Source organism: Chiroxiphia lanceolata, chromosome 13 (genome assembly GCF_009829145.1).
Source record: "Chiroxiphia lanceolata isolate bChiLan1 chromosome 13, bChiLan1.pri, whole genome shotgun sequence".
Lineage (NCBI taxonomy): Eukaryota > Metazoa > Chordata > Aves > Passeriformes > Pipridae > Chiroxiphia > Chiroxiphia lanceolata.
The window spans coordinates 14,115,507-14,138,213 of record NC_045649.1 but is presented as its reverse complement, the minus strand read 5'-3'; the positions used below and the strand labels follow the sequence as shown (position 1 = coordinate 14,138,213).

At 42.3% G+C, this 22,707-nt stretch overlaps 1 protein-coding gene across 1 annotated transcript in view; it reads right to left on the bottom strand.

Moving 5' to 3' along the window:
- MYLK3 (myosin light chain kinase 3) overlaps positions 1-20,093 on the bottom strand; it is a 34,389-nt gene extending 14,296 nt beyond the window's left edge. Inside the window, exons 1-3 of the mRNA XM_032701033.1 lie at positions 19,956-20,093; positions 3,719-3,809; positions 2,412-2,847 (exon numbers count right to left, since the gene is read on the bottom strand). Of these exons, the coding sequence (XP_032556924.1) occupies positions 2,412-2,847; positions 3,719-3,809; positions 19,956-20,048 (620 nt within the window). The 5' untranslated portion in view covers positions 20,049-20,093. The remainder of the gene's footprint in view (positions 1-2,411; positions 2,848-3,718; positions 3,810-19,955) is intronic.
- Between the last annotated feature and the right edge of the window lie 2,614 nt (positions 20,094-22,707).

The following is a 22,707-nucleotide window of genomic DNA, read 5'->3' as shown; positions in this document are numbered from 1 at the left end:
CTAGAAATCCAGTGGTTTGCATCCACCCCCAGCCCTCGTCCAGCTGGCTGACTTGCACACTCAGACATCTGTGTTTGTGCCTTCTGATGGGATAGCATTCTTTCCACAGCTTTCTCTTAAAAATCCAACTTTCATGAACTCTTGCACTCCATCAATACTATTTTCCTTGGCATTCTAGCTACTGGAAAAGTTTAAAGATATTTTTTTCCCCTCTTGTGTTGCCTAAAAAGAATACAGGTTAGAACCAATTCTCTATGCTCCTAAAATCCACCAAAGACATTCGTGTGATAATGTTTGAGTCAACTGTTACTGCTCCAACTGTCATGAGCTGCCTGATTTTAGTGAGGCTGAACCGAAACTTGTGAAGCTGTAAAGTAGATTTTATACAATGGCAAGTAAAGAAAATTCCTGTTATCGAGCAGAGAACATACCTCATTTTCACAAAGGTTATTGCCTCTCTCAGTGCAGCAGCCTTATTACAGAAGATGTTATAAAAGAAAATGTTTCTGCTTTTGTATTACAGGAGTCTGAAGTTTCTCATTTTCTGTATCTTTAACACCCTTTTGCTGTGCTATGAATCTCAGCTGCTCTGGTGTGAGCTGTCAGAGCAGATAAACACAGCTCGGAGCAAACACTTCCTCTGCTATCTAGGCAAGCCTGAACCCAGCAGGACTCCTGGCCATTTCTCCAAGCTGGGGAACACAATGTTCTTTTGACACTTCTGTGTGGGCTTTACGAACTTCATTAAAAGCTGCGTCCATTTCAGAGAGGTGTTTACCACCCCCATGTGACCTCACACTCGAAAGCATTATGCGTGTCCTGGGCAGGAAGGCTGCAGCTTCCCCTGGGGTTTACTCTGGCTTCTGCCTTTCAGTTACCTCTTGGCCTCCCTCCTCCCCAAAACAAAGTCTTTGGGGCTCAGGCACCCCCCTGTCCAAACCCACCAGCTGCTGTTGGAGCTGCTGCCCATCTCCAAGTTCACCCCTGGCACATCATCATCAGCCAGCACTGACTTCCAAGGGCTTACAGCAACAGTTCCTCTACAGCTTCACCAACACCCTGAGCCACCCCCAAGCACAGGAACAGCCTCCCAGGCAGCACCCCTGCAGGTAGCTGGGATGGACCCACTGCAGCTGTTGAGGCACAGTGCCTATGGCTCACCAGCCAGAGCCTAAACCCCACTGGGAGAGTACAGGGAGGTCCCTCTGCTGTCAGTGTTGCTGTAGCACCAGTTTGGAGGTAACCATGTCTATAACTGTACACAAATGTTTGAGAAGAGGCCACAGCAGTGAAAGCTTGTACTTTCTCCTGCCAAATCCTCACATTCGCCCTCTAAGGAGAAAAATCTCCCAGTGTGCCAGTCACCACAATGAGCCCTTTCCCTCAGGAAGCCCATGTGCTGACATCAGGACAACTTTCTTTCATTTTGGTAATTTATTCTTCATTCACTTTATTTGTTGACTTGTTTTGGGTTTTGTGGTTTTTTTAGGAGTCCTGTAATCCCATTAGACACTCACTCATTGCACAGGATATAAGTGCCCAGCCTATATTCACAAATACCACTACAGAGTTTTCAAATTATACAGACACAAAAGTAGTGTCGTGTTCTGTCTGGTCTTTGGGCACCAATTTGTACACACAAAACCCTGGGAAATTCCCCATGCAAAGTAACATACATACATACATCTGTGTGTAGGGATGAGTGTGTCTATCACCCCCCCCCACATATAAATTACTTTATAGACACCTGCCCAGACAGAGAAGGCACTGGTAGTCAAAATCTCACACAGAAGTTCCATTTTTTAGGGTTTAGTTGATAGGAGTCTTTGGTTGTGGGTTTTTGTCATTCTCTGTTGTGTGGGTTTTTTAAAATTTAAATAAATGGCATTTAAATCAAGTCCTAAATAAATAATTCAAAGAAAAATGGACTATAAAAGACATATTACAGAACAACTACACAAAGAAAAGATTAGCCTGATAGACATGAACAAACAAACAATCTTTAGGTGACCAAGACATTAAAAAACAAAACACAAAAACACTGAGGGCAACAAACACAAGTTCTTTGGTTTTGTCATGTACTGGTAAATATCTCATATTCCTTTCACCCCCACGGTTAGAGAAACAAAAGAGTTGGGAAGGAGTGAGTGGTTTAAAATGAGCTCTCCTGTGGTGGTCACCTTTCTATGTTTAATACACAGAGGCTGATGATCTAAAACCCCTCCCTCCCATCCACAGCCCTCTGACTCCTCAACTTCACACAACTTTACTCGTGGCCCTTGGAGTTTTTTTCCTTAACCACTTGTCAGGTGTCCCCACTCCCATCCCAGGACGCAGGAGCCGCCTCCTTTAATGACCTGGCTTTCCTTTTTCCCCTTCTAACACATGAAAGCCACCAGCAAGGCCATTACCTGGTATGTGTCACCTCACGCCCCGTGTCAGATATAGCCTGGGATGTGGAGGGCGCAGCTTCCCGGGATGCCACACTCCATGGTCGAGGTTTGTTTTCATTCTTCCCGAGTTTCTGATGCACAAGCTGCCTGTGGCACTCATCTGGGCATGGGGCTCTGTCCACATTCTGTGCTTTAGCAGGAACATTTTGGTTGCCTACGTGATCTTCATGGATGAAGGGAAGACCATTGTGTTGATTCAAAGCCTTGACACCAATGTCCTTCTGTTGAAAGCTTTTACTGCTGGGTGTTTTGACAGCACCTTCTACCACTTGCTGCTGTGCTGTCCTCTCCTTAACTTGGGGTTTGGAGTCACCTTTGTGGGCTACAGCACCAGAAGTGTTCACCTTCTCACATGCTCCCTTGTTTTCATCCAGCTTTTTCCCACTTTTTGTCTCTGAATAAAGTAATGAATTAATGATGTATCCTTGAAAAAATTAATGGCACAACAGAGAGGGGATAAAGCAACCCACCACTCAACATACACAGTTCAGTACAGCTGAAAAGATAGAAAGAAACTCCCCAAAAGGTTTAAAATCCTTACACCATCAAGGTCAGTTCACAACCCTGTGTAGCTTTTGAGTCAGAACTGGGACCATTTGCTTTATTTTTGTCACTTCCAAAATGATGAAGCCAAATAAGGGATTGCCCATAATGCAAAGGATTCACTGACCATTTGTGAAGACAACGGCATGACAGGGCCTGCTCAACATCACATTCACCCCTGTTGCAACTCCACAGGCATCAACAATGGATGCAACAGGGCAATGCCCTGACAGACACATCCTAAATAGGAATCCAGCCCTGACATGCCAATGAAACTGGCTGATCCAAAAAAGATATTCCCAGTGTCAACACATCCCTTTTTCAGAGAGGGGGAGGAGGGAGGGCTGGCTCAGATGTATTAAGGGAGAAGAATTTATCAGGTTTGCTGTGTGATATTGGCACTATCTTCACAGTACCTCCAAACAAACTCTGCTTGCTGAATTCAACCCACTGGAATCCAAATAAAAAAGAATCCCTGTGTACCTAAACGAAGCTGCTGCTTTTAGTTTATTCATCTTCTAGCTTTTTGTGGGATTTGATCCTGGGGACAAATCATCTTTGGAGGAAGTGAGCACAATCCTATTTTCCCAGCACAGGGGGGCAAAGTTACTCAGTTACATTTGAGTAATTCAGGTAGTGGGAAATAGCAGCCTATTAATTTCCAGTTTGTCTGCTGCACATTCTGGAGTCAAAGCCTGTAGCATGCCTGGAGTGATACATACCTTCCAGAGGCTTCTTGCTTTCAGTTTGGGTTCCTCTGTTGCTAAGCACATGCTTAGGTTTTGCACCACTCTCCTCGGGCTTATCTTTGGCCTAAAAATGACAGGGGAACACAAAAACAGTTACAGCCAAGAGTGCCTAATTCTCACCAGGTTCCTCCAACTGTGTAGGCATTCTGACTCTGTAAATTGGACACTAACACCTCTTAACTTCTGAATTTTTAGTTACTGCTGTGTTTATTTCCTTCTTCCAATCTCTCCCTGCTTTTGCAGGCAGGCATACTTCTAAAACAAGATGACACAGATTAATACATTAGCTCATGGTTTTCCAAAATTTTCACTGTCATAGCTTTTGCCCCCTGTCATCTTTACTCATATTGATTAAAAAGCATGACATGTGCAACATGAGAGAGTAGAAAAAGAAATTATACTTTATTTCTCTTGCTTTTTCGCTGGTGACAGAATGAAAAGTCATGTCTCTGAATACATTTGTCAAAACCTATTTGTCTCAAGGCATCTAAAAATTCATGATTTGATCTGATAGAGATGATACCAAAAAAGAGCCTCAAGCTTTATGGCAACTCTTGTGTATGTTCTTGACATTTCACATGTCACCTTTGGAATGATTAAAACCAGACTTATTGTCTTTTAGAAGCAGATTTTAATTTTTAAGGAAAGTTCTTCTCCCAATTAATTTGAAAGGAGGAATCTTTCATAATAACACCACTGAAGACTTCACACAGCAATACATTAGTAGTAAAATTAAAACTAAATAACATTTAGCAAAAAGCATTGCACGAAAATAGGAAAAGGCATAACATACCTTGTGGTTGGTATATAGTTAAAAATCTAGTGATGAGCAGCCTCCTATCCTTATTTCTACAAGCAAATGAGTGACACGTAAAATATTTCTGCAGACAACTGATTACAAGATAGCTGCACATCAGCCCTTCATCTGTTAGTAAAAGCAGTTAAGTATTCCATGCACCAACCCTATAGATTGCACAGAGCCTCCCCACCTCCCCCTTCCCAAAAACCAAAACACCCAAAGAGTAAAAGTAGTAAAAAATCATTACCATTTTTATTACAGCTCTAAGCAAACCTGCAACAATGACCAGGGTGAACATTATTCTTGCAAAATCCTACATGCAAAGAAAGCCTTGGGTAAGTGACAGTTTAATGCTGGTGGGGTTTTCTGTCTGTTTTTAAGTAAGAACTCAGAGGTTTGGATCCTACGAAGCTTCAATTCATAGTCTTTTATTAATTTGACTCCAACCCCACAAAGCTTCTTCCATAAGCATTCCCATGGCATCCCTGGAATGCTGTCATAGCATCACCAAACAGCTTCACCCAGAAATGCAAACACAGCCTCCCCACTCCCCCACCCGAGCCAGCCCCCTGATGGGCAGGACACTGTCACGAACAGCAAAGGCTGGAAAACAGAAACAAGCAAGCAGCCAGTTCCCTTCTGTGCAACCCCCACGCAACTGTGGAGCTCTTTGGACATGTCTGTGCTGCCATCACTCAACAGGCTGCAAAAACCAGAGCAAAGCTGGCACATGGCTCAGCAGGATTTGTTTCCAAGTTCACCTGTGCTTTGCTCCACGTTACCCAGCTGGGTCACGTACACAAGAGACCTCACTAATTCAAGCCCAGTTCAGCCTGGGATCAAAGCACAGACATATCTTAAGGTCTTATAACTGACCTGTTACTCCAATTTCAAAAAGTGTTCATGACCAGAAAAATAAAAGGAGAACAATGATGGGCATATTGCAGAAGTGGAGTTTGCCATAAAACTGCTTGCCCAGCAAACCCTGTCTGTTCTCCAGCCGAGGCAGAGGTCAGAGCCTGGGACACTGACCCCCAGCCCATCCCAGTCCATCAGGTCACCACCAGCAGGCCATTTCCCCTCTCAGTCTCTATCTGCCTGTCTACAAAACTTGGATGGAGCTCTGAGCTCCTTCCATCTCCTTTTGTAAACATGGATGTGTGTGCACGGTGGCTACTCCACAACCAATCCCACCAGTATGCCAGGAGTCCTTGTGAATCCTTCCTCCAGTATCCCTCACATGACCTCCTGTTATTTACATCCCTCCTTACTGCTCTTTTCACTTGGACAATCTGGAAACAGAACTAGTTTATCTTCTTTCTGCTCCTCTTCCCCTGGCCATTGACACACGGCGTGCCAGTTCAGTCTGAGGTGTAAATCAAGCAAAGGACAGTGTCTGTCTCCAGGCATTCTGCAGTGACTGCAGGCAGTGACTTGGAACAGTGCAGCTTTAACCAAAAATATCAAACTTTCCCATTTCTCAAACAACCTGTAGAACTGAAATTGGAACTGCAAGTACAAGCCTTATCCAGATTTAAGGTTGATAACTAATGCATAATTTATTGTTCTGAATACTAATGGAAACACTTTATAAATTCCTCTGTCTCCTAACACTCCAGTTCACTTGTCAGACGCTGGCACATAAAAAAGGGAGACCAGGAGAGCACTCAGAAAGACTGAAAAGGTACTCTGGCATCGAGCACTGCCCTGTTTTTCTAAAAGTTTAGATGTACCTTCCCACCAAAACATTTTACAGCTTTGGTGAAAAATATTTTGATTAAGATACAAGTGGACATTTTCATTTGAGCTAAATTCTCCTTACTGTAATCACACCCCTACATACAAGGAAATTCTTGGAATGAATAAACAATGAAAACAGCTCTTGCAGTTTTCCTCCCTCTCATCCCCATGGTGGGATACAAGCCACTGTGAAAGATGGAAACTCCCAATAGCTAAAACTAATTTCAGATGCCTGTAACTTTTAAAAAACAAGGGTTAATCTATTTCAAAACACCATATCGACTATGTACTGGTCTTGCTTGTTCCTCTCTCACTGATCTCAACTATTAAGAAATCCTTAGGAACTGATAGCTAGGACTTGCATGCACAAGAACTACTTGATTTCAGGAGTGAACAGTGTTGATGGAGTTGATGAAGTCATAGCTGCATTGTAAAGACGCAGCTAAAGACAATTTAGATGTCTAAGGACATATAAACCTGCTCAGAAACACAACCATGAGTCAGCACAGGTTTTAGTAACTGGTGCTTTGTTCAGAATTCATGCACAAGGAAATAGAAGCCTCTTCCAATAAAAAATGCTTCACTTCCACTGGGGCCTCAATTCATTCACTAATTTGAGTGACATTGCTGAGCTTTGAGCACTGGTAGAAGCTGAGTTTTCCTTTAGAGCAGCAATCTACTTCTAACACTTGTTACAGGACTGCCTGGCACACTTCAGGAACCTCAAACATGGGACTACAGGGCATGTTTGGGGCTTTGTCCCTACCTTGAGAGCCTTACAATTCAAAGGTCACAGCAGTAACCTGTAACAGCAACACTGAAAGGAAAACCTGAATTATACATTATGCAAGAAATCAACAGGAGATCCTAAAGCCCTGATATACCATAAAGTAAAATATTAAGAATAGTAAAACTAAACCAACCTCAACAGGAATTTCCAGCAGATTCCCCTTCTTCCAGGGCACAATGCCTTTGAGAATAAAATCCACTACTTTAGAATTTTTTAATACTTCGCCCACAAATGTAATAACTTTATCCAGGGTATCAACCCTTTTCTCTATCTTTGCCAGCCTCTCCTTATGCTTTGAGGCATCTAGCTGGGCAGCTTTCATCAGCTTCAACACTTCTGAGCACATGCTGTGGACGTCAGCCTGGTGAGCACCGTCCGATACCTTTAGGCCTTTCTGCATTGCATCTGTGTCAGCAGGAGCTGCTCGGGACACTGCGAGCTTGTTAATGCCTTTTTCTACACCATCAATGCCTCTGTTAACCTGCTGCAGTTTGCCTGTCAGATCTTCTTGGAAGTGCAACAGTCTGTCCATCTTTTCGTTCAGGAGGTACAGTTTTTTGTCCACCGTGCTCAGATTGATCACTTTTGCAGGCTGTAACTTTGTCAGGGCACTTCCCTCTGCGAGGTCCAAGCTGCCCGCAGACATTGCGTCCAGACAGCAGGATGTCAGACAGATTAGGCTGCCTTTTCATTAATCATAAGTTAGAAAATGAGGCTCTGAAAGTTCATCTTCTTCAGCTATTCCTATACCAGACAACCTCACTTACTGGAGTCGCTCGAGCATATCATGAGATAGCTACTGCACAGAAGATTTATTTCTGTGTTATCTATTTCTTACTGTGGGCTTTCAGTGATGGAAGTAATTTGGCACCAGACTATGTTTTCTTGGGCCTCCTTGACGTCACAAAACCATTTAAAATTCTTTCTCTAGTGGCTGTTGATAGGCAAGCATCTTAACAATTGCCAATGCCTGCGCAGGCCTTCGGGGGAGGAGGATTGTTTTTATGACCAGTTTTAGTTCTGTGATAATGAAAAGGTGCTAGAACATTTCCCTTCATTAAACAGGAAAACTATATAAGTAAATTTGCTGGCCTTGTGCTAAAGCTTGGAAGAATTCTGCTTTGCAGCATGGCTGCAGAGCACCCATCATAGAACAGGGTTGGCTGGCACTTGAATTTAAAAATAGAGCACAATGACAATGATCTGAAATACGTATCTAGCACCAGCATGTCTCTGTCAACTGAAACTTCTAAAATTAAATCTTTCTCCTGGGTTATGAAAATGAACCAAGTTAAAAAAGTATCAGAATGAAGGCACAGCAGAATTAGTCCAACTATTAGCAACAAAACTATTAAATCATAAATCTTGAAGGACTTGTTGCTGACTTGCTTTTCGCTTCTGAATCACAGCATATCTCCTACAACAACTACAGTCACTAGAGAACAGAGTCACTTCATACTGCACAGCCCCCACTGCTGAATGCTTTAGAAACTTTAATGAATGTATCCTTACAATACAGCACAGAAGGCGAGTCAGTTCTCTTCCACAGAGGATGAACTGTGGCAACAAGAGAGCAAGCAGTTTGTCCCATGCCAGATGTGAAACTGTGTCACACGACTCTGCCCACTTCTCCTGGGTCCCTTTTTGCTGCTGTGTGTCCATAGAGCAGGGAGGAGAAACCAGTGGGGAAACGCTGATGGTGCAGGAGTCCTGGTGAGACAGGACAGTGGAACCACATCAAAGCCGTGGGCTTTGGGATACTGAGCATCCCTTCCTCTCTGATCCCCTCCTCATTGTTTGGATGGGGCGTATGGAAGAAAAATGTCATTCTTAAAGTGAATTTCTTGTATAAGATAGAACATTCTAGACATTAAAATCCTTAACACAGAGTAGTAGCAGCTTTAAAATTACCCACTCAAGACAATGTTGAGTCCTTGCCACTCCTTTACGATTTTTACCTTTACAATAAAAAAAACACCCTATTTGGCTACATCTACCAAGGTCATCATATAATTATAACCAACCTAATCATTCTGTGACATTTAGAGGCCAATAACTGCCTTTACAAAACACACTAAAAGCTTTAAGACTTGGACTGTTCATCATCTTCATGGGAGAGTTTGAATACCAAGCAACAACTTTGGAAGAAAACTTGGCTTGGGAGTTGGCATTTCATGCCATGTCACTTCTCCTGACCAAAAAAAAAAAAAGTATTTTAAAGTCACTGGTGTTTTCACACTGGTCTGGGATTGAATGGTATAAGTTTTATGATATGTATATACAGCTCTATCTTGAAAGTTTAGGACATTGGCAATGAAAGACTTCAACTCTACTCTCACTGCATTTAAAGAAACTCTTCTACTGCATTTAAAGCCAAATGCCTCTAAGTAATTAATTCTTTCAAGCCTACAGACATCCTGGATGACAAATAAACAAAACAACCAATATATTAACTAAATCAGGAGTACCTGCTGAATGTTGTCCTCTTAGGAACAAAAAGAAAATGGTAGAGTCATTAGGTTGTTGTAGTTAAAGTCGGACAACTTACACCAAATGCTTCAATAAGGAAACCTGGCCACAAAAGTCAGTCCCAGCTGCACACTCAAAACTCAAGTTGCCACCACCAGGGTGCTATTCCAGGCACAGCACGGCCATGAAACAATGCAAATACAACCAAAGTGCACAACTGGCCTCTGGGTGTGGCTGTGGGCAGACAGGAGCCCTGCAAAATCCTGAATTACCTCCTTAGTTATTTAACAACTGAGAGCAAAAAAGCATTAATGCTGCCCAATTGTTACTAACTCTCATTATTAGTTATGTAACTGATTATTTAACCCTCCTCACATACAATGGGCTAGTGGTAAAGGCTGTGTAAAACAAAAACTAGGACTTCAAAAACAAAAATGAAAAAGGAAATCTCTGGATTATATTAGTTTATACAGACTTGCATGATTGCAACTCGAGGGGCACAAACCACCTGTTTCTCCTGCAGATTCAGCCACATGCCCTGTGTTCTCCAGCTACATGGAACAGATTTCACCACCTAACTCCTGCTCGTACAGTGCACTGGGAGATGTTTAAGACAATGCACCGTGGAGAAATCTTGCTACAAATACAATAATGCAGCAAATATTCCCTGCTAGTGTTGTCTGAGGTGCAGGAAAGGTACAGCCAAAACTGTCTCCTACTCAGATACAGCCCTTCAACTTATTACATTACTCTCATCGTGCTGTGCATCCATAAGCAACTGCAAAATTATAGGTGGGGTGAAGGACAGAGAAGGAAACCTCACTTGGACCATCATGAAAACTGTCAAACATCTATCACAAAGTTAAGGTCAGCTTTTCTTTTTTGATTTTCATTTTCTCCTCCAGTCTCTCCCCTTTCAAACTGTTGTCAAACACACAAAAAGAAAAAACACCTCTGGCACATCTAACTGGTTGTTTTGTCTTCAGGATATGCTCAAATACTGGCAAAAAAAATCTTTTATTCCTTTTGCTTTGAATTACAATAGCAGGCAATTGTTGTTCAGAACAGTGATTTACTGCCCAGTGTTTGCATCTTGCTTGACCAGCCTGGAGAGAGCATTTAGTTCCATTGCCAGTCTCGAGCCTTTCAACACTTAGCAAAAAATAAGGGAAAAATCCTAAACTACCTGACTCCACATTACAGACAAACAAAAAGCACATTGTTGTGACAAGTGCAACAGCCAATTAAAGTCACTTTTTCTTTGTGTGAAGCTATTGCTTATAATGACAATTTGCACTTGGATACTGCAACACACGGTGCTGCACCTTCAGTACCCCCCAAATGACACAAAGTGTTGTATGAGCAACAAATACTGTGAGCAGTGGGTGCTGCAGGACCTCTGTAAAGGGCAGAGTTGTGCTCAGTCACCCCGTGTTGCCATTGCCAAAACAAACCGGGGATCCACGAGACTCCACCACAGTCTGGATGTAATTTGAATACAGTTTATGATAAAACTGGTCTCCTGTGGATTCCTACTCATTTCTTCCAGGTAACAAAAAACGAGCACTGTGATCTGGAGTGTGTAGGCAACTGCCTCTGCTCCATTATCTGCTGAACTGAAATGAACTTCTCAGATATCTTTAAAATACCTCCAAGGCGTCAAGTATCTCAGGAGCACAGAGAAAAGGAACACAAACGCTGGAGAACCAGAACTACAAGTGACCTTGAACTGATGATGTCAAAGATACTTCTATTCTCAAGGGGGGAATGAGAGTTTATTCCTCTTTGGCTCAGACCCCACGCACACTCTCCCGGTTGTAAAAGAGAGATGTCAGAAAACAAGAGAAAAATTCACATTCAACACAAAAAATCCATCACGTGGCACTTCAGTTATGATTCCTCAGTTATGATTCACCCACAAAGATGGGGTGAATAGAAAATAAAAGGTACAAAAGAAATAAATAAATCCACAGCATGTACTAAACTGACAGCAGAGGCTTATACCCCAAACAAGAAATGTCACAGAGGTTAAAACCAGCTGCTCAAACAGATCATCTCATTAGATTGTTGCATTGCTTCCAACAACACTGTAAAACTAGAGATGGCTGAGGGCATGTAGGTAAATGAAAAAATAACTTTTTATATGGCCTATGAAAAGTCAAAGCTTAATAGAAAACTTGAAGGCTTTGGGAGAAGTCTGCAGTGGTTGCAACGTAACAGAGTCCTAAGCAGATGGAGAACTCAATGTGGCAAAACCTCGGGAGCTTACAAAAGGGTAAACCAAAGTAGATAAGCTAAAAACAATCTGGCTACATCTGCTAAACACCACGCAGGCAAAAAAATACTAACAAATATCTTTTACGATTTAGAAAACAGATGTCAAGTTTTTCAAGTTACACTGAAAATCTACTTAATCTGCATCTAATTGATGTAGCTCATTAACATACACTTGCTAAACTTTTCCCCCAGCAAATGAAAAGCTAATTGAACCTTTTAAGGATACCCAAACTTTTGAAAAATTAAGCCTAATTTCTCATGAACAGCACAAAAGGTAATAAATTATGTCCACAGAGTAATGGTGTAGTAACAGAGCAATTCTCACAACAATGACAAGCACAAAACAGGCACTGGCTCTAATTTAGAGGAATAACTTCCAAGGACAAGATATGCCATAAAGTCTGGGTAAGTCCATCTGGTTCAGTCGTTGGGTTTCCTGCTGAGACAAGATCATAGTAGGAACTAGACCACACTTGCCAAGAACCTGACACTTGATGTTATCACTCATGTTGGCTGATGGTTGAAATCCACCTGCACAGTAAAAGGGTCTCTGAAGCACTACTGGCATCCCCAAGTGACCCTGGTGTGATACAGTTCAATATTGCCTATTTCTGTGTATTTATGAGAAAAAAACTGTTAACACAGTAGGTTAGGAAACACTCTTTCAAGTCCTGCCTCCTTCCCCCACCTCCATTTTACTCCTTTTTCAGACAACTGACCCTAAGGACAGTGCTCCCAGGCAGTGGCACAGCTAAGGATAGGTTACTGATCCCAGGTCATGTGCACCATTGTAATGCATCTCTGCCAGGCAGCTGACAGCAGAGAGCTGAACAGATCAATTATGACATTTCATTTACATCAAAGAGATGAGATTTCTAGATAACACTGTTTACCATTTGCACACATGGCTTACCAAGATCCCCAAAGTCCTTCCACCAGGTTACTTTGCCTCTCAGGAGGCCAACAAGAGCATCTGCTGCCCATCCACATTCACTCACTCAACCCCAGAGCTTATTCTTCTCACCAAGTCTGTTGCCCACAGAAACTACATTAAAGAAGCTCATTACTTTTAATTTTCATTCTTTCATATTTTTTTTTTTAACTGAAGTAGATACTAAATTATTTAACTAACTTGGTCCAGAAGAGTGGTAACTGGCAATGCTTCCCTGGTATGGTGATAAGGATTCACCCTCCCACTCCTCCAGACCCACCACCCTTGGAAACTGAACAGAAAAGTCATGTTGGTCACTCTGCTTTCCCTGTATTTCAGTGATTTTATATCTAATGCAGTCAGTTCCTCATAAAACCTGCTGATTTTAAGGGTCAGCCACAAAAGCCACCCTTGGATTCAAGAAGCCTCTCATTTACAAGATGCTCTCTCACGGCTCCAATGAGCTCAGCAGAGAACCCTGAAGCCTATTTTACACCCATCAAAAGCTCTTGTGCCTGTTTTGCTCAGGTACAAGTTATGGTAAGTCAGTAGGGATCTGCCATAACACAGAAGAGTAGCCTGGGCTGTGCAGTAATGCCAACAGGAATAAAATGAGCAAAAGCAAATTCTCATCACTGAAGTGGTGTGATAGGGCCTCTCAGGACACGTAGATAGGGAACAGGCTTGCTGCACAAGAAAGGGTTATTTCTAGACAGTCAACTTTTCTGAAAAACAAACTTGCATAATCCAGAACTTGCTCCAAAACACATTAAAATCAGCACAATTGTTCTTGCTGACTTGAAATTTGACTGGCTTCAAATCAAATCCCTCCGAAAGGGCTCTGCTTTGCCAGCAGCACATTTTTGTTTGGGAAGAAGAAAATCCCCACACTGCACCGTGCTTTGTGCTGTCTTCTGCTCCCTTCCTACTTTGGAAGATCTTTGTAGCTTCAAGTTTGAAAAATTAGCACAAAAATGTATGCTCAGAGCTGTACTAACTTGTGAATTCGTAACCATCGTTTCCATCTTCACCTTTCTCACCACCACGACTGACAATTGCTGTAAGAATACATTTTAGTACTTTCTTTGCTTCTCCACTTTTATTTTCCAAGTTGAAAGGCAAGAATTCTGTCCCCCAGCTACCCTTCTGCCCTTTGCAGTTACTGACTGAGGAAAGATCCCCTTGAGCACAATTTTACGTTGCATTGGTTTAAGTCTTTGACAGGTAAAACACACAAGCACCTCAAATCATGTGGGATTGCACTGGAATTTAAGTGAACTAAGTGTCCATGGCAAGGCAGCCTCCAGCCCCACAAACCCTCTGACTGGACTTCTGTGTCCCTTGGCTACTACCACACATCCTGGGAAACTTTTCCCAAGTCATTGTAAAAGCAGTTAGTGCCTTCATTTCAGGCCTTGTGTAAGCTGCAGTCTCAGTTACTGATTTTTTTCCTCTCACTCACATTCTCACCTGACTGCTCCTGTTGTGGTACAATAAACACCAAATTCTGTGTTCACTGTTCCTTGCTAATAATGGCCTTTACTGGAACCTAACAAGGGGGTATTTTTTTTTTTTTTTAAATAAGAACACTTCTTGAAATTGCTACTCCCCACTAATAACCAAAACACCACGTTAAGGAAATCCTGCCCTATACTTATCTGCCCTATAATGAAGTCTGTTATGTGCTATATTCACCTGCTGATTTAGATCTCTCTGACATTTTGCTTTGACGTCATTCACAAACACAGGAATAACTTCATCACTTCAGGCTTAGTCTCAACACAAACTCTGCTTTGAAAAAGATTCAGAATAAAAGAGTTTGTGTACAGAAACTGATGGTTTTGCAAACTCTTTTCAGTAATCAAATACTTGCACTCCTTTGAGTCAACGTTTAAACATCTGGCAAAACCCAGAGAAATTGCTGCATCCATCTAAGTTGGATACAGCTGAACTTATACTGGCTTTCATCAACTTAGAATATGCAGGAAACAAACAAAAGAATATCATATCCAGAAAAGCTTCTCTAGAAGAACATTATCCCACATGTCAGTGGAATTGCAGAAAGCAGCTAACAACAGGAATCAAGCTTCCCAGAGCAAGGCATGACAAGGCAATTTTTAAAGTTTATCTCTCTAAAGCAGACAGATTAAGAACAGTTGGGTGTGAATTAGAAGCTTTGAATTTAGGCTCCAGTGGTATGGCTCAGCACAGTGATCCATTTTTCTACCTGAAGTTAATTTATCAGTACAAATACCTGGTAAGAACAGAAATTCAGAGCACATTTGGTGCAGCCATTTCCACTCCCAAGACAGTAAGTACCCCCTAGTGCTTCTCTGAAAGACTTCTGTCAGAACTCAGGAAGTTTTGCTTCTGAACCACCTTGCTACCTTAAATCAACAACCAGCAGACTCCAGAGGATTAATTTTAAGCAACCACATAGACATTTCTCTGCCCTCATAAAAGGCTACTCAATTAAAACTAATAAACCATCGATTTTGGAATTCTGCTGTTAGATCAGTTAAATTAATCTCCAGATGCACTGCAGAGACAGCTGCAGTGTAAACCCAGACACACTGATTATCAGTGCTAGACTACAAAAACAGCCCCAAGTCCTGGCACCATAAAGCCAAAATCACTCAGAGGAAAGCAAGGAAATAACACTTCTGATAAAAGATCCAGGATATAAATGGTTTGGATTTCATATTAGTTGATATCAGGAGTATTTGTCACTAAAGGGTAGTAGGGCAGTTCCATTGACAAATATAGTAACAGTACATCAAGATCTTCTCAGTGTGAGAAATTAGGAGAGTAGTTAAAACTCTGGGCTGGATGCTGGAAAAGGCTGCAGAAATATTCTGCAGAGGTAAGCAAGTTACAGCTGGCAAGTCTGTAACACAGTCCCTGAAAATGGTGAAATACAGATGTCCCTCACTCTTGTTCAGCCACAAAAAGGAGGACAGGAAAATTCTGAAGAAGTCTGTCTGAACTGAATCTAGTGAAGACTGGATCCTATGAAATTCTGCATTTCCCATTACCCAGATAAAAGGTCCCCAAATAGGCTCAGTGGCCCACAGCAATGACTGGCAGCTTTCTACCTGCCTTACCGAGACAAGCCACCACTGATGGCCATGGCAACAACTGCCTCCCGGGGAGGGATGGCCCAGTCAGCCACCTGGTAACTTGTGCCAGTGTTTACACAGGGTCAATGAGGTTGGAAAAGACCTCTGAGATCACAGAGCTCAACCTATGACCGAACACCACCACGTCAACTAGACCACGGCACTAAACCTGATAATTTCTAGCCCTAAGACTGATAATTCTGTATGAGGCAAACCTGGAAACAATAAGGTCAATCAGTAATCAAATCTGTAGCAAACTGTTTTCTTTGTATAGCAAGACAGGTCAAGGAAAATGCAATTCAAGCTGTGCTGACTGCCAAAGAGGTGCTGAGAATTAGCCAGGACTCTGAAGGTTCTCACACTGGGCTTCTGGTGACTTCAGCTGAAACCGGGAACAGGAACACACCAGGAGAATACTCAGAACAGAGATATTTATAGAAAAAGGGCATTTCTTTTTAAGTCTACTCAGCCCCATACAATACCAGTGAATGTGCCATGACAGTGCTGGAAGGAATCAGGTCTCTGAAAGGAAGCTTTCGGGACCTGAAGTCAGACACATGCTCAAGTTGGATGAGCCAGAAAGCACATGTACTGCTCAAGCCTGAACAACAAAACAAGGACACAAATGAGAGTGAAAGGTGAGCCACAAATATAGAAGACAACAGCAGGAGGAGCAGCTTGCTCCTGCTATCTCAATTCAGCCATGGATAAGGTGAAAACAAACCTGGTTTGTAATGTCAGAGACTATATATAGTTTACTACTCTAGTTTCTGGGATATGAACTGTCTGAAAGGATACTCAATAGAATATATTTAGACTGCAGACCACTATTCACTGGTGCAAAATTTAAATCAGAGCACATGACATCTTTCTCCTGAGTTCCTGGAAGACAGTGCTAACAAGCAAGATGCTCAGAAACTTTCCGACCACGTATTTTTTCTAAAAATCCCAATCCTTCAAAATGGATTCCATTCATTTTCTTTTCAGTCTGCCTGCCTTCCTGCTAGCTCTCCATAGCAGTGTGCACAGAGCCTGCCAAGACTCTGCACCCTGGGATGGTCATTTAGGCCTCTGCAGTTCACACACTGCCCCAGAGCCTGGGATCCCAAATCTGCTCTGCAGAGGAGAGGAGTGACTCCTCCCCAGGTAAACAGGAGCCTGAACTGCAGGTGTCAAGGCTTATCCCAGCAGCTCTGTACCCCAAGCATCAGCTACACAAAATGGGAGACAAATGTTTAAAGAGATTGAAACAAAGGTGATTGTTGTGCAGTGCAAGTCATTCAAAAACAGTCACATGAAGGTCAAGATGTGAACCAACAGTACCTGAGGAGCTCCAAATAACCCTACACAGGATTCCCAGAAAAAACAGGTCTGAGTAGAAAAAGCAGCAAGATGTTACCCAAAGAAAACCCAAACCAAACCCAGAGAGTGGAATGCATATCCCCAACCACAAACATGAAGTAGGAGAGGAGCATCAAGATTAGCTTATGTGAAAGACTACATGACTTTAGATATCTCATTAAGTGGCTGTGTCCTAAAATAAGAGTCAGGTCCAACAAGTTAACAGAAGAGAGACAGCAGCACCATCAAGGTTAAAAGGAGTGATGCAGCTGATCATCAAAGCTGTTCAGCTCAAGGAAATGAAAATCCTAAAGCAATTATAGGCAATTTGGTCTTCAGGCACATGTGTTCTAACATGGCTATCACTGCCAATTGATAAGTTCAATTAAAATCAGAAACACAAAATGCCTCATCTTATTGCTTGAGCATGAACTACCCCCTCCACTGTACCTCTGAGCAATAACACAGATTCCCAAGCAATCTGTAAACACACACAGGCCACTGTTTACAGAACTGCCTGAGGTTGTGACTCCTTCCACAACAGCCCAGTCAGCTGAGCCAGGCACTCAGCTGAGTACAAGCAGGCAGCTCACCAAGTACTAGCCCAGAAGGAGACTGTAGTCCACAAACATGCAAACAACAGGTTCCACACTGCAACCACTGCAGTCAGAACCACACAGACACATCCTGTTGGAACAGGCTCAAACCCAACCTGTAGGTTGACATTCTGCATGGGAGAAGAGCTTTCACTAGGGTTAATATTAAACTTACAGATCAGAGCAGTTCTCAACAACTTTATTAAGAATGCACACATGGTCCAAAGCACTGTTCATCCTTACATGCTCTCTCATATCCTCCAAAAGCATCCTTCTCTTTATAATGTTCTATGACTTTGAGTAATAGCTTTGTGAACAAAACAGAGAATGATTTTCCAAGAGAATAACATAATGAGTTTGGTCAACTGGCCAGAGTGATGTAATGTAGTGCAAGACATCCAAAACAAAGCTGGTTCTGACTCTTAGCTCACTGAGAACATGGAAAGCCAATAAATCAAACTAAATCTAACATAACATTTACCTGTGGACCTTAATGTCATTTTCACAAGAGAAGCACCATTATCACTAGTTTTACAGAAAAGGAAATTGAAGTAATGAATACGAAAGAATTACTCAGTCACCCAGCAGATCAATTACAGAGAAACAAGATATTCTGAATCTCATTATAGTCTTCATTCTACTGCAAAACATTAACTCTCATCTGCACAGAGCCAAGCACAGAATGCCATACAGACAAATAACTGCAGGACTGACTTTTTTTCCCCAAGACATGACTAGTCCAAAAACCCCTGGCTTGTTTGCTTGGATGGTTCTAAGGCCACTCTCTGTAGTCCCTCTGGATATACCTTTCATTTGCACTTCTTCAGAAATAAGCACGAGAAAATTTCACATATTTCAGGCTGTTTAATATCTTTGACAGAAAGCTGAACACAAACAATTTAAACACATCATTATCTCTTCAACACGAAGAACAGTTGAGTAGTATATTCGAATTAATAGACCAAAACATTTTTCTGCTACGTGGCTGTAAATATACAATAAATCATGTGGCCACAGGAATATGAAACGTGTCTGGTCTTCCCAGCCATTTTGTTTCTTATGTAATATATGATAACAAAAAAAATCAAATTGTACTTTTGGCTATATTAAATCCACTACATGTCATTACATTAGGTGAATTTAAGACCCATTACAGCTATTGTTGAACAAAATACATGAGGAAATCCTTTCTTCAAAATTTTGAAAGAGAACAGCCTTAAAAAACTCACAACAATCTGATCTATTCTAAATTAAAATGCAACTCCTACAGTTGCTTTTTTTTTTTAATGACTTAAACATTATTATATGTACATGGCATTCTTCTTAAAGTTGCTTAAGTCCATTTTCTGCCACTGGTCTTTTCAGCAACTCAAAAAGTAGGTAAATACAAACTAACTGTAGAAAACACTTTCCCTAGACTTCCTACAACTAGTAACCAAAATTTAACTTCACAGATAGCTTGAAATCACAGTGGGTTTTGATGAACAGCTTACAAAAGTAGAAAAGCAGATTCCCATTCTCTCTTCCACCAGTGGCTTCTCTACGTCTCTGCTCTCACAGGGTCGATCGTGGTTAAGCTTTGGGAGACAGACTCTCTTTGGCTTTGTTTTCCTCAGACCTCTGCACAACGGGGTTCTGCTCCCACAGCTTTCCAGGACTATCCCAGAGCACCCTTTGAGGTACTGCTTGCCCACTGACTGCACTGCTTTTACCACAGGTCAAAGGGGCTCGTGCACGATTTGGCTGCTCATGAAATCACCTCAGCGTGAGCCTGCCCGACACGTTCAGTCTTAAAACTCACAGACATACAACAACTCAAGCAAAAAGCTGTACCAACTGACCTCCACATAATTTGAATGTCAGCCTGGAATCCTATATGACAAATATTCCACTCAGGATAAAAGTTTTAATGCGTCAACGTTCTCCCAAAAAGTAAATTTATTTACAAAGGCAAAGCCTGCACTCATCATTTCAGAAACACCTCCTTGACACTGGCAGGTGTTCTGCAAGCCAACAGACTGCACAACCTGGCCAAGAATGTCAAACACACGTAGCACCTCACCAAAGGCACAGAAAGCAAAACTGCGCCATCCAGAAAGTTTTCCCTTTCAAACTTGGCTCACAATAAAGGTCTGAGGAGTCCCTTACCGTGAATCTCTTTATGTAATCAGAAACACAAAATCCTCCCATGCTCAAACGAAGGGATCTGTGCAGGGAAGATTCTTGATATAAAGTTCCCATTCTGCTTGGCTTGTTTGGTGGTCACCCAGGCAGCCCGCAGCCTTTTACTGAATAAAGCTGCACAGCCTCCCTGGGTCTTGCTAGAATTCTGCTTGTGTGATAAACCAGGCATTTCATCTTATCTACCCCTACACCAGGCATTTCAGTCATTTCACTGCCCTATCAGCAGTACTAAGTTCTATCTGTATCCCAGCAGCTCACTTCCTGAATCCCCGATAACAGATGCTCCAGGGCACGGAAACAACACAAGATGACAGTCACATCTCGGCAGTCACTGAACAGTTCCTTCTTTGCATTTCTCTGCTCCCTGACTTATTTTCGTCCAGTTTTACTCTGCTTTGGCTGTGACTTAAGGACAGCAAGTTTCCTTCAGCCAAGCAGCGACAAAACTGTCACTTATCCAACTGCTGTTCTTTTTCCCAGTGACACGGGTAACTGCTGCAGGATATTTACTTCAACATAACAGGATTTTTACACTTGGGTGTTTCTTCTATTTCCAATTTCTTAAGCACAGAACAGAGGGAACTATGAAAGGACACAAAAGGACCATTCAAGAGGATTCATCCTCTGTCAGAACTCTCATATCTATTTAAGCCTTAAGCACTGTTTCCAGTTTGATGCTACGCTCACAGAGCCATTCACTTCAGTCTGTAAAGCCCCTTACAGCCAAACAAAAGTACTTACACAGGTGTATGTTGCTATGAAGTCCATGTAGATGTATTTGTGAACCCCTAGATTTAGAATATTTTGGGTTTTTTTTCTACCTACACAGATTATTATGCAGTCATAATGCACCCAAATGATGTTCCTCGTGCATTTGGTCCTTTACTAATGAATTCCTTTTTATTTTGTTCAGTGTGAGCCACACTTTTTTTTATCAGGTTCTTACCTATAAAACTGTGTCTGTGAAGGACAAATACACAAAGACAACAGACACAAAGGTGCTGGGTGACCTAAGAAGAAAAGTAAGGTCTGGAGAAGAAAAATCTACTTTCAATTTTAATCTGTGCTGTGCCTTCTTTTCCCACTCAGCCAAGAAGTTGTAATAAAATTACCTCTGATTACAAGCTTCAAGTGATCTAACATTAAGCTGAATCACATCAGGCATGGGAATACAAAATGACAGCCACTCTCTATGGACGTGCCTTTGAGCAGGTGGACAAGCCACCTCAGACAGCAGTATCAGGGCTTAGCATGGGCCAAGTCTTCACTGCTTAAATCAGAATAGAAGTGTGTTTTACCACAGGATGAGTGCACATGCACTCTGCCCTGGAACAATCAAGTGAGCAATGGAGACAAGATACTGTACCTTTATCATTATGATCTAAGAGATGTCAGGTCCAGAGGTGTGGGTACAGAGCTGGCTACCCCTCTCACAGCAAAAACAAGTGTTTTGTTTCCACTTGGGTTTGGACAGCAAAATAACAAATATGCTGTTGAAAAACAAAATAAAGCGAACATAAGTACAGACAAAACCAGAAAATTAGGGTGAGTGAGGAACTCTTGCAGGGCAAAAGCCAGGGAGGAGATGGTCGTGCTGCTGCAAGTATTTTTTACTGCCTGGTAGGGAATGTTTTTCAGGCTGTCCAACAAACAAGTGAACAGGCCAGGGGTCACCTGGGGTACAGGACAACCTGAGCTCAGCTCAAAGAGATGAGATAGTTCCCCCAAGAGATAACTACCCCTTATACTGGTAAAGGGACTAGTCTAAGATCCTGGGAAATGGACATAGGCAATCTGAGGCTGCCCGAGATGCTGGAGTTAAACCTCCAGAAATGTGAGGCCAGTCTCGACTGCCAGAGCCCTGCATAATCCCCAACTCCATCTCTGTGCTTTGGCTTTTCCACCTGCAAAACAGTTAGCCCTTCCTAGCTAGAATATTCTCAGAGCTTTAGAATCTGCTGTTACTGTGCCACCCTTTTAAAAAAGGTGAAACCAAACCATAAATTCTAGGTCAAAACTTCCCCAGAAGTTTTAAGCCACATCAGCTGTGCCCATGCAGCAGCACAGGACACCGGTGCCTCCCCAGCAGGGAGCACTGCTGCTGCTCCTGAGCCGTCCTGCCGGGGTAGGGCAGGAGTGCTCGGGCTCTGAGGCAGCACCTCGGGCAGTATTCCTGGCACTTGCACAGGGAACAACACCCAGCCACTCTCAGTGGGACAGGAGACTGTCCACATGGGCATCACACTCTCGAACGTGGCCTCCAGCTTTTTACAAACATGTCACTGACTGTATGAGCTGAAGACCCTTATTCCAGTGCCTAAGAAAACAACAAACACTCCAGCCCTTCAAGAGGTGCAGTGCTGAACAGATGAGTCAGGAGATCCCTAGACCCAAGGGGGGGGGGGGGGGAAAGAAGTAGTTTTATATATTTGTGACTTATTCCAATAGCACAAATAACCATGCAGTTACTCTAGATTTAGTAAAGAGATGTTATTACTTAATGTGGCAGCAGAGGCATGCAAGCCCATGCCATGGGGAAAGCTTGCATGACAAGCTTGAATCCTTCAGAAGATTTGGCAAGCGCTCCAGAATTTGCAATGCTCAGCCTGCGACCTTCCATTAGTAGATCTAAATACAGATCTGTAGTGTAAAACAACACCTTCCTGCAGTATTTCCATTAATTAATATTAAGAATATAATAATTATGATGAGTTTC